At 42.9% G+C, this 13,008-nt stretch overlaps 1 protein-coding gene across 2 annotated transcripts in view; it reads left to right on the top strand.

Moving 5' to 3' along the window:
- myom2b (myomesin 2b) overlaps window positions 1–13,008 on the top strand; it is a 74,286-nt gene that overhangs the window by 41,475 nt on the left and 19,803 nt on the right. For both annotated transcript variants that reach the window (XM_079497653.1, XM_079497652.1), the window contains 9 exons: window positions 1,516–1,675; window positions 2,694–2,800; window positions 3,396–3,440; window positions 4,534–4,670; window positions 5,509–5,653; window positions 6,640–6,702; window positions 9,527–9,594; window positions 11,038–11,151; window positions 11,926–12,013. In XM_079497653.1, the coding sequence (XP_079353779.1) occupies window positions 1,516–1,675; window positions 2,694–2,800; window positions 3,396–3,440; window positions 4,534–4,670; window positions 5,509–5,653; window positions 6,640–6,702; window positions 9,527–9,594; window positions 11,038–11,151; window positions 11,926–12,013 (927 nt within the window). The remainder of the gene's footprint in view (window positions 1–1,515; window positions 1,676–2,693; window positions 2,801–3,395; window positions 3,441–4,533; window positions 4,671–5,508; window positions 5,654–6,639; window positions 6,703–9,526; window positions 9,595–11,037; window positions 11,152–11,925; window positions 12,014–13,008) is intronic.

Genomic DNA, 13,008 nt, shown 5'->3' with positions numbered 1-13,008 from the left:
AGGGAAACTCCCCCCTGTTGAAGCAGCCTACTCACTCCGCATTCACTGAAGGAAGCATGAGGTCAGTTCGTTTCTCTCCCCAGGTTGGCAGAGGGAGTGTAGTGCCCAGGATTGCATTAGACAATTGACGCTGGGTGTAAAAAATGGGTTCCAAAAATCATGGGATTAAAAAAATAATAATAATACAAATATTTAACGCTAGAATATGTAGGTGCTGTGATAGGTTTTTTGGTTAAACTTTAAGCTCTATATGCCTGTAATTATTATATTATACAGGAGTAGCAATCATTGTTATAGAGTGTTTGTTCAGTAACAGGGTCTCCCTGTCTCTCCACCTCTTTAGTAAACACAAAATACATTTTTCAGGTTAGGCACCAATTCCATTCAATCGGGAAAGAAAACCCACTTGTCTGCTTCAGTTATTATTTTATAGTGTTGCAATTTTGTCTTTTGATTTTTGTTTTATCACCTCCGAATTCAATTCCTTTTCTTGTATCCTATATGAGTTGTGACTGTTATTTATATGACAGCTATTTAATTCAACACTTATTGATGAAATGAAATGAAAGTCACTTAAAGCACCTTTAAGAGCAACATATTTGATGTCAATATGTATGAGAGCTAACATCTTTCGGCACACCTTGCATTTCTACACAGTAAACTCAATTTGGAACTCAGACAAATGTAACCAAATGGAGACTCTCAGAGTTCAAGTGACCATGAGGATTTTACTGTGTATGTAACGATCACAAAGATCATAGCAGGGAGCTTGCTGGGTTAATCGAAATTACTTTTGGGGGTCTGAGACGATGGTAAATCGTCTCAGACCCCCATGGTACAATAGAGTGCAGGGAGCTGACATCTCCCTACCTAGTCTGAACTTAAGATGGTAAAATAGAGTGCAAGGGAGCTGACATCTCCCTACCTAGTCTGAACTTAAGATGGTACAATAGAGTGCAGGGAGCTGACATCTCCCTACCTAGTCTGAACTTAAGATGGTAAAATAGAGTGCAGGGAGCTGACATCTCCCTACCTAGTCTGAAGATGGTACAATAGAGTGCAAGGGAGCTGACATCTCCCTACCTAGTCTGAACTTAAGATGGTACAATAGAGTGCAAGGGAGCTGACATCTCCCTACCTAGTCTGAACTTAAGATGGTAAAATAGAGTGCAGGGAGCTGACATCTCCCTACCTAGTCTGAACTTAAGATGGTACAATAGAGTGCAGGGAGCTGACATCTCCCTACCTAGTCTGAAGATGGTACAATAGAGTGCAAGGGAGCTGACATCTCCCTACCTAGTCTTGCATAGCAGAACAATCAGAGATCTCCGACTATACTGATACGTATGGGGAAATCTAAATCCAATCAATGGGCTTAGACGGCAGAGAAAACGAGTGCTAACAAACCACACCTCGCGGCTCTGAAAACCAATCCTGATGCTACGGATTCACCTTTTTTTTTTGCTGCCGATCCAATTCCGATCATTTGATTTTGCGTGTGTGTGTATTCTATAGGGACCCAGGAAGTGTCCTGTGGGGTGGACGAGAAGACGGGTGACATTGTGGTGTCCTTCGAGTCCTGCCAGATGGGCGTGGGATCTCAGTTTGTCTGGAAGAAAAACTACAAGGAAATCACAGACTTCTCCAGGAGTTCCATCAAGACGGAGAGCAGCGTGTAAGAGCGTGCATGTGCACAGGTGCACCTCGTCACCTGACTAAACTAAAGGCCTATGTCATTCTTTTGAGGAAAATGTATTTTTTTTGCCTAAGTCAGCTCTTCGTGACACTGACCACCTCTGGTAAAATCACCAAAGCTCTAATTGAAAAGGATCATGCTAATCCTGCCCCTGTTAGTAAAATGGCCTACTGGTATCTCAAGAGTGTGATTTAAGGCCAAAATAGGCAATTTTTTGGGCCTATAAGTCACATGGTGACGAATTACCAAGTTATGGACTCAAGTCAGTAAGAAAATTGGTCAGTTGTAATCCTATTAATTATTTTTTATCCTCTTACAGTATGTTACATAACTGACAGAACAGTGTAATTTTAAGTTAAATAGTGGTGTTATAAATGTTTTTGGTGAAATGATTAAGAAATATCATATAGTTTTTTTTAATCAGTCTGTTATTATTCCTGAAAAACGTTAAGTTTAGTTTAGTTTAGTTTAAGAAGTTGAGGACGTGCAGTAGGGCACTGGGGCAGTGGTTCTCAAAGTGGGGTCAGGGGAACCCTAGGGGTCCTTGAGGGAGTTCCAGGGGGTCCCCACCCAAAGGATAGTATCAACCAAATGGACCCTTATGGGACTGTAACTCAGAGAGTGTCCATTTGGTTCCATTTGTACACACTCTGAGTTAAATGAACATTGATTTTACTGGATTTTACTGGTCAAACTGGGGGTCCTTGAAATGACAATGGTTGAAAATCACTGCTAGAGCCGTAAACGTCTTCTCTTATGGGGGTCCCTAGCTGGCATATTTTTCCTAATAAGTGTCAATTTGGGGGTCCTTGACATGAAAAAGTTTGAGAGGGGTTGTGCAGTAGCTCACCATACTCGTTCGCAAAGTTTGGTAGAAGTAATTGGCAGGATTTTTTCAAACCATTAATGTGCAACACCCCTCTCTCTGTCTCTCGCTCTCTCTGTCTTTCTCTGTGTCTCTCTCTCTGTCTCTCCCCTCCTTTCACTGGGTTTCTAGTTCTAAGCTCGTCTTCACAAGTGCAGAGAAAGAGGACTTTGGAACTTACTCCGTTTCTGTCACCAACACAGCTGGAGTGTCATCCAGCCACACTATCACCGCTGAAGGTAGGGAATTGATTGATTGAATTGATTTAACATTTTACCACCGTTTTCCACCTACACTACAGTGTGCCTCCTTCATGGATAGACTATTGTCTAACAACAACGCATGGTATACCAGGGCCATAAACAGAAGGCTTAACTCAACATTCGTTCCTGTTTCATGTCTATACACTGCAGAAAGTGTTTATATTTAGAGATAGACACCAATAGCGATACCAGGCAGAAACATCTCATTTATATGCTTTCTGCACCGCTATTTGAAATGCGTGCTGACATGAGACATGAGTGACACATGCCAGGCGTGTGCATTGTAACCACGTGGTTCATAATGACTCATTCATGCCAGCCAGGGGCTCAGAAAGCTGAAGAATCCCTGCCTGGATTAAATGTACCTTACCTACACATGCCAGCATGTCAGAGTCTTCTATCTGTGCCTCTAGCCGGGCTCACTTAATGTAACCTGACATGTTTGGAAGACAAAAGTCACGTTTAAGCTATAATGAGGGTTTGTACAGCATGTATATATGACTCATAACCTGTGCCTGTGGCTGGATAAGTTGAAGACTCCTTGCATTAAAGTTGAATCCTTATGTTCCAGTGTTGGAGAAGATGCTGGCTCTCAGTTATGACATCAGACACCCAAGTAGGTATTCTCTCTCTCTCTCTCTCTCTCTCTCTCTCTCACTCGTGCGTGCACAGTTCTTTGTTCCTGTCTTGCTTTGAACCCCTGAGGTTTCTGTCTTCTGTCACATTTTTACTCGATCAAAACTAGCTTACCTGCTTTTGCATCATCACCCACTGCACCTGTTCATCTCTCCTCTTCTTAACACCTCTCATTTGCTTCTCCTCTCCTCTCCTCTCCTCTCCTCTCCTCTCCTCTCCTCTCCTCTCCTCTCCTCTCCTCTCCTCTCCTCTCCTCTCCTCTCCTCTCAATTAACTTGATTCATTCATATCTTAACCACATGTACCCTAGAGTGGTCCTATTTTGGGGCGAACATTCAGCGACCATTTCAGACATACACACCCACAGTGTGTCACAATGCGGTCTTGGCTCTTTTCATCAAAGATATTTTTGTGTTGAGGGGGAAAAAAGGAGCGGACCCAGTAGGCCTATAGAGCCCTGAGGTACAACTAAGTATATAGGGTTTAAGTTGTTAATTCAGTGTACTATTGACACAAATGTTAAATGAAGAATGTCACCCAGTCCAAGAGGGAATGATCTCCTTTAGTCTCTACCACCTCCTGTTCTCTCCACTGTGTTTCCACTCCTGGCTTGTTACTGAATAGGGAACAAAAGTACAAACAATTCTGAAAGCTTCTGCCTTTACTCTCAACTCATCTCTTCTCCTTCTCTCATTGCATTAATTCTCTCTCCTAACTTTTTGTTCATCTAAAGTAAGAATAATTTATTCTGTAATATAGAGTTATAGTAGTCTTTTTTTGTAGGCCTATTTGTGTTTTGAATCCATGACACATCATCTACACTGGCAGCGATGCGAGCGAGTGAACGATGGAATCTCATTAGAATACATGTTTTTCACGGTTTTGAAGGAGTCAAAGGATTCACATCTAATAGCAGATCAAATCACTGAGCTTGTAGATCTGGCTATTCTTTTTTTTACCAAATGTTTGCCCCTGTAATATACTGTAGGGTCCATGTGGCTAAACCCTATCCCCCCCCCCCCCACTAATCTCATCTAACACGTTACCATCATCTCATCCCCTCTCCTCTCTAGTCATCCCTCTGAAGACAGAGTTGTCGTACAAGATCCTGGAGAGAGGCAGGATGAGGTTCTGGCTGCAGGCCGAGGAGATCTCTTCCCATGTCTCCTACAAGTTCTTTGGCAACAACAAGGAACTGTCAGGAGCTGACGTAAGACACCGCTGGATGGATGGATAATGAATTGAGGGATATAATCTTCTCCTAGTAACTTCACCCCGCAGCAAGAGCACTACCCACTAAGACCTGGAACGCACCTGTGTCGCCTTCGCTTTTAACCACTTTGTCCGTTATTTTGAAACATTCACTGTTGAAAAATAGCAGATCTACAAGCTCGTAGCGCACCGAGTGCCGCGCAACAAGCTTGTGCTATTTTGCAAATCTTTGAATATATATGCTTTCACAGCGAATGTTTTTAACTCAGATATTTGCTTCTGGGGGGGTCCCTGAAACAACATATTTTCAGATGGGGGTCCGGCGACCAAATACATCTAATATTTGGGGACCTTGACATGAATAGGTTTGAGAACCAAATACATAGAAACATAGGTTTTTCAGAAAACTGATTTAGAAGACTATATATATTTTTTAGAATTGTCCGCAGGTCTTAATGGGTTAAAGAAAAGACAACATGACAGTACAGTAGCTTTATATAATAAAGCACATTATTGTGGATTCGTTGATGAAATACATTTTACATTTAATATTTATCCCAAGACTTGACTCTAAGTCTAAGTGAATAGAATTTAAAATGAATGAGAGAGAAATTGCAGATCTAGAGTTTTTTTCAATACAGTACAGAGCACAGTAAAGTACAGTAACTATAGCCTAACAATAAATGTATAGTTGCACCGCTCAGTTCACACAGGGGTGATTATTATTTTTTGCTGTGGCAGATTCGTCTGGTTTCCAGGCTAACGCTCTGTCTGTCTGTCTGTCTGTCTGTCTGTCTGTCTGTCTGTCTGTCTGTCCCTCGTCTCTCACGGTGCAGCCAAACAAAATGGCGCATGACGTGCACACGGGTGTCATTGAGTACATCATGGATCATTTCACCGAGGAGAGCGAGGGAACGTTCACCTGCCAGATCACCGACGGAGGAGGCAAAGGCCAGAGCTCACTGGTTCTGATCGGAGAGGGTGAGCATGTTCCCCATGATGATGATGATGATGATGGGCCATCAGCTAGCTCATCCAGAGAGCAGAGATACGCACGCACGCACGCACGCACGCACGCACGCACGCACGCACGCACGCACGCACGCATGCATGCACACCATAAAATGCTCAAGTGTTAATGGCCGACTTCACCACTTTTCAACCTATCTTCATATAATTGGTCCTCATGTGTTCATGATAAAAAATAGCACAGTTCTTTCTACTCGGTCTGTGTCTCATAGGAGGGCTGTGGGTAGTTCAGAAACCCTTCCACCAATGCGGTGACATCATCGATGGGGAAACCAAACTACTAGAAACTGCAGGCTTTCTAATAATAATGGATAATGGAAGCCATCGTTCTCACGATAATACAAATCTAAATAAAATGAAAATCTGCATAACGATGATGTCACTGGTGGACATGTTTCTGAACTGCCCACAGCCCTCCTATGAGACACAGACCGAGACACAGACCAAGTGGTGAAGTGGTCCTTCAATGTAACTCTGACAGACAGCGTTAACATGGACTCAAATGGAAACGTTACACTCTCAGATTTACTGTGAAGCAACTACTGGCAATATTTTTATCCCGTGGCAATTATTACATAATCGTCTAATCGCAATTATTTGAGATAATCGCAATTATGTCATAATCGTTTCTGTGTTGAAAACAAATATATACACCAAAAAGCTACAAGCTTACAACGTGGCACTTAATTGTGATGCGTGCCCCCCCCCCCCCCCCTTTTAAGTATAAAAATAATGAATGTCAGACATCTCTTTGTATATATTTAGTTATTTGTCATATCCGATCTGTAAATGTTTTGATTACCAGGCAAACAGAAATGTATTCTTTATTCATACGTTTATCTTTATATACTGTATATTTTTATTCTCGTCAACATTTGTAATCTGTGTGTGTGTGTGTGTGTGTGCGTGTGTGCGTGTGTGTGCGTGCGTGTATGTAGCCTTTAAGGCAGCCCTGGCGGAGGCTGACTGGCAGAGGAAAGAGTACATCAGAGTCAAGGAGGGTAAGAGGCATCACTACATTCTCTACTGTAAAAGCACTTACGGGATATAAGTAGCTTTATTGGATGAGTTGTGTCCCAAATTGGATTGGACACAGCTTTTTGGGTTCCCACTTCCCACTTCGCACACACGGCACGGCAGTCTGGGTCTACTCCTCCTGACACAAGGCTGGTTGAAAAACACCCTGGCCTGCAGTAAAAAGATCAAAAAGGAAGAAGTGAACTGCTCTAAAAAGATTCCATCTTGCCATGCTGTTTGGCAGACAGAGACTGTGAAGCACAAACCTGAACAGCTTTAGGCAAATGAGAGCGTGCCGTTGACAGATGCTAAAATGTTCCTGCTCCCAGACGTTCTGGGAGGAAACCTTGTATCTCCCTGTTTATACTCGTGTGGTTTATGAATTCATAAATGAATGCCCTATTTTGTCCTACTTCAGCATGGGGTGGGCAACTTTGACGATGGAGAGGGCCACTATAGTTCCAGACTCACTCCAGAGGGCAGAATTGCATACTACTGTCGTAGCAAAAATAGCGGATCTACAAGCTCAAAACGTGTCGCACTGAGACACGTTTTGAGCTTGTAGAGCAGCTATTTTTGCTATATTTGGATTGAAATCCTGAATAATGTTTTGCTATATTTTATTTAATTGGAATCCGGAAAAGTCACTTTTTAATTTAATTTCAAATGCCTTTAATTATACTTTATGAACTAAATACAAATACATTGGACATAAAAAAAGAATAACATTTTAATACTTCTCATTAAGCTACTAATATAGGCTGAAGTAATTAAAGCAGGTCATGTTTGCATATTTCAAATTGTGACAGCTGAATTCAATAATATATCAGTTGTCTGATATTAACCTGAGTGCCGCATTAAGTGAAGGTGGGGGCCGCCAGTTGCCCATGTATGTACTAAAGTGTCACACAATTTATTTTCTCAAGTCAAAGTGGTTAGTGTCGTCGTGTTTTCTTTTTTAAATATTGAACCAATGAAAAGTAGTGACAAGCGCTTGTGAGTGACTATATTTCCACCCGAGTGGAATAGTAAGAGAGTGGCGACACGCTTTGATCTCGCCGCAAAGCGGCTACCTATGGGCTATAGTTCCAAACATTGGAACTGTCCCATTGAGATAGAATGAGCACTTCCGCATTCCATTGTTACAATGGGAGTCAACGCTAGTGTCGCCACTCTTACTATTCCACTCGGATTTCCACTATAAAACACCGGTATTTGCCCCCCCCCCATTTCCTGCAAAGTAACCCTTGTGGACATACAAGGTTTCCCCCCGACAGACCGCGCCCCCATTTGCTTTCTGCTCATCACTAAAGAGGGAAAATGGTGCCAGCTGAAATGTATTTTCAGCTGGCACCACCAGACTGTGACATTACTTATGATGCAAAGAAGAGCAACATCACGATTATACGAACAAAGGAAGACATTAAATGGTCATTTCCAGTCTTTTCTTCTGTCTGGTAGTGCAGTTTAAAGGACCACTTCACAACCTATCTTCATATCATTGGTCTTCACTAATAATCATTAGAGAATAGCACAATTCTTTTCTCCTCGGTCTGTGTCTGGCTGTGGGCAGTTCAGAAACCTGTCCACCGTGACATCATCGATGGGGAATCCAAGCTAATAGAAATGGCAGGCTTTCTATTCCTGAAAAGTTACAACGTGAAAATGGAAGCCAATTATAGACCAATTATATGAATATAGGTTGGTAACAAATGACCTATCTGATGACAGGCAAAGTAGAATGGTACTGTATATGCACCAGCTAACATGATTGCTCGTACGTTTTGCATGTACAGTATGCTGCCCACTTTGTGGCGGCGCTATACAGAAAGAGCAGTATGCAGAAAGTCAATGTGGCTTATAATGATGCCATGCTTAAAGTGCCACAAAGGCCCACGATGCAGCAGTGAGACATGAGACTGCTGCTTAAAGTGCCACGATGCAGCAGTGAGACATGAGACTGCTGCTTAAAGGGCCACGATGCAGCAGTGAGACATGAGACTGCTGCTTAAAGGGCCACGATGCAGCAGTCAGACATGAGACTGCTGCTTAAAGTGCCACGATGCAGCAGTGAGACACGAGACTGCTGCTTAAAGTGCCACGATGCAGCAGTGAGACACGAGACTGCTGCTTAAAGTGCCACGATGCAGCAGTCAGACATGAGACTGTATTTTTGAGTGGTGTAAACCACTCCTACAACTGGCTTTGTTAGTTTACGTGTCTGTCCGTACCAAATAAAATGAGCATGGTTGCTATGGTCACCCAGTTCACACGGGTGTGATTTCATTACGTCAGACATTACGTCAGACCACAGCTGATCAGTCTATATAAGACCTTACACCACTCAGTTCACACGGGTGTGATTTTTTGTTTTTCTTTTAGGTTTCATGACCTCAATTACACCCAAAAAACCTGAACTTTGAACATTCAGTGGGTTTTGGAAGTCTTTTGAGCTGCAATGAAAACAGGCAAAACAGTGAAAACAGTGACATCTGCTGGCAAATCCCATTGACATGGTGATGGGATTTGCAGGCTGTGACATCACAAACGGCAGGAAAATCAGAGCACTTGTTTGAGCCAGAAAACCCCAGACCACAGAAAATCAACTGAATGTTAAAAGTTCAGGTTTGTTTTGTGTGCAATTGAGCTCAGAAAACCTAAAAAGAAATTACGAAAAATTACAAAACTTTTTTTTTATGTCACAATCCCTTTAAAACACCAAAAGAGGTTCCCGTCCTGAATGGATTAATGAAGTTGGATTGATTGCTTGTATTCCACTCACCTCCCTCCCTCCCTGGACTCTCACAGGTCCTCACTTCAGCGAGTTCCTGACAGCCCATGTCGGAGAGGACTGCGCTGTCGCTCTGGTCTGCAAGGTAAACACTCGAACAGACCATTACAAACACAAGCTTTATAATACAGATGATGTACTCTATAGTCTACTGTAGATCAGTGGCTCGGTTCTCAACCTCTTCTGGATCAGAGCATGTTTATTGTTTATTTTAATGGTCGATCAATTGATTGTGTTCCGGCTTGGATCAATGGAACAACAAACCCTAACGTTTTTCATGGTTAAAAAAAAAAAAGATCAAATATTTTATCATTCAAATCTGGCCCACTGCCCAACAGTGGGCCACAGGCTGAGAAACACGGTCTGATTTTTATATTGACTGAGCGGGAACCCTGCCCCCTCTCCCCCCAGTCTCAGTCAGGCCGTAAACTCTAACCACAAGACCACTGAGCTGATTGGATGTTAGGTTATAAAATTCATTAGCTAAGCCTAATTTATGCATCTATAAAGTGTCATGCAAATGTGAAAAAAATAAATACAAAGTAAAAATGATGATTTATATATTTACTACTGAAATTTGATGATGCATCTGTGCTTTTTACCAGTCGAAAATATATATTTTTTGTCAAGCATGACGCGTTATAGCAGAAGCGTACGTACGGTAAATGAAGCTTTATTGTTCTCTTCATTAGGAGAGGCTGTATACTTGTCAGGCTGTCACAGTGACCTACAATGCAATCTCAGCAACATGACATGACGTCAGGATATATCACCAAATGTTAAAATGTTAATTCGTACAAGTGCACAAACGTGCGTCCATGGAAGTCGTTAACGGTTAAAGAGTAGGAGGGTGTGTAGTGGCTATGACTCTGCAGCCATTCGTATTACTTAGAATTTGTTGACTGGTGTCAAATAAATGTCATTTAACACTTTGCTAAGATGCCTGCAGTCATTGGTGATCAAAATGTTCTCAAGGCATCCATATATGCACGCACGCACGCACGCACGCACGCACGCACGCACGCAGCGGCACGCACGCACGCACGCACGCACGCACGCACGCACGCACGACAAATAGCAAAAGGAACAGACATAAACAACCTCCCCCATCCCAGGCCTCAAATAGTACAAAAAACATCTCCATCAATCACAACACAAAAACAATGGAGAAACAATTCAAAATCAGCCAAATGAAAAATATCGGAACACTCCAGAGACAGCAATCAGCGAAGTCCAGTCTGTCTTGATTTATAAACAACCCCCCCCCCCCCAACAAAGATCCCTTTAGTATAAGCACAAGTTGTTTGGCACATTTGGTTTTATTTTTTATTTTTTGGGGGGGAGGGGGCACCACCCACACAGCTGTGGTGCTCATTCTACGAATGCTCGATCCTAACAAGTCACCAAACTAATTCGTATTACTGAAGGGGAGAAATAATCGACCGGAAAATAAAGTTTCCGAACACTACCTTCTTTTGGATCTAAACGTTCTAGTCAATAATGGTAATAATCCCACTTTGAATTCCAGGTAGCGAACCTGAAGAAGGAGTCTGAATTCCACTGGTTCAAAGGAGACACGGAGATCATCCCTGACGTGAAGCCTGACCTGGGCTCAGGTGTCTGTAAACTGCCCATCCACCTGGTAACTACTAACTGTAAACTGACCTGGGATCAGGTGTCTGTAAACTGCCCATCCACCTGGTAACTACTAACTGTAAACTGACCTGGGCTCAGGTGTCTGTAAACTGCCCATCCACCTGGTAACTACTAATTGTAAACTGACCTGGGATCAGGTGTCTGTAAACTGCCCATCCACCTGATAACTGCTAACTGTAAACTGACCTGGGATCAGGTGTCTGTAAACTGCCACTCCACCTGGTAACTGCTAACTGTAAACTGTAAACTGACCTGGGATCAGGTGTCTGTAAACTGCCCATCCACCTGGTGACTGCACTGTTTAGCATGGTTCATCATCACACTATACAGCAGTGGTGGAAAGTAACCTGTCAGCATAGTGCTGGGCGGGAGTGCTTTATAGGACGACCGACCTCCTGGTGGGGGCTCCTCACTGAGCCAGCAGTAGGTCCTCCTGGTGGGGGCTCCTCACTGAGCCAGTAGTAGGTCCTCCTGGTGGGGGCTCCTCACTGAGCCAATAGTAGGATACAACTGCAGTGACAATACACAGAAATATGTGTGGGGTTGGCATAATGATGACACTGGATATGCATTTTGCAATGAAAGAGCAGATAGAGCAATGGCAACTACCGTACGACCACTGCAATTGTGTTATTTTGTATGAATGTACTCCACAGTACAGACTGTTCAAACATTGTGTTCACACCAGAAAGGATATGGATTATTATGGATTATTGCAGCTGTAAGTGTTTTCATGTGTTGTGTTGTGCATCTGCAACAGTTTTCTGCGCTGTCGGCCGGAGTTTACAGAGCCACCATTCACGACGACAGAGGAAAAGATCAGAGCCAAATCGACCTTTCTGGAAAAGGTACATTTTGCCTCTTAATAGACATTGAGTTTTCTCATGAGAAGTAAAGATATTAGCAACATAGAAACCTGAATCTAACCCTACAGTTATAACCATAGACATATAAATGTATATACGCCCTTTCCGGCTCTGGAGCGTATGTGCTCAAGAGGGGGCAAAACTTTCCCGAGATCCTGTTCCCGAGAACAGGACTTTTCTCCATAAAATAATGTGTATTGCTAGAGAGCTGCTCTTCCTCCTTCCCTCTCTCCCCCCCCCAGGGACGTGAAGAGAGTGTTAGAGGGGCAGGGGCTGAAATCCCGTAAGAGGGCACTTTTGGACAAAAAAAATCTACAATCTACAAGCTCACAACGCGTCGTGCATGCGACCCGTCCCTATTTTCGGGGGGCAACCCAGCACTATTTAGCTATAGTGGAGATGCGGTGTACGACATGGATTTCTAAACAAATTTGTTCAACGCAAAATACTGTTTTCAAGTTTCAAGTCTGGAAAGGGCAGTTGTTTTACAGATGGGTAAAAGGGCAGGGGCTGAAGCCCCCTTTGATGTCTATGTGTGCACGTCCCTGCTCCCCCCCCCCCCCGTCATCCCTGGTGAATGTATTTCTTCCGGCGAGGGGAAATGACAGTTACATTACCGTTACCCTGCCCACCATATTTGCTCATGAGAAAATGTCCGTCAGTTTTTTTCCCCATTTGACAAATACAAAATTGCTTCTCACAAATGTTTAACGGCATCCGTTTAGCCAAATGTAATCTGGAAATAGATACAGGTTTCGATCTTCTGAACTGTGAATGGAAATAGAGTTGACATGCTGTGTAAAATCTCAATTTCATCTTTTTGCTCTCACTCTATTGAGTGAGTATTCTCCTTGGAAGGAGTTATATTTCCTTTGTTGTCTCTCACCACCCCACACACCCCTCTGTTGCAGTGTTTTATTTGTTTATTTTGGTTTTAGTCATAGGGCTCCATTTTCGTCTCCGCTAAACCCCTTATC

The sequence above is a fragment of the Electrona antarctica genome (genome assembly GCF_951216825.1).
Source record: "Electrona antarctica genome assembly, chromosome: 3".
NCBI classification, from domain to species: Eukaryota; Metazoa; Chordata; class Actinopteri; order Myctophiformes; family Myctophidae; genus Electrona; species Electrona antarctica.
This window is presented reverse-complemented; position numbering and strand designations above follow the sequence as displayed.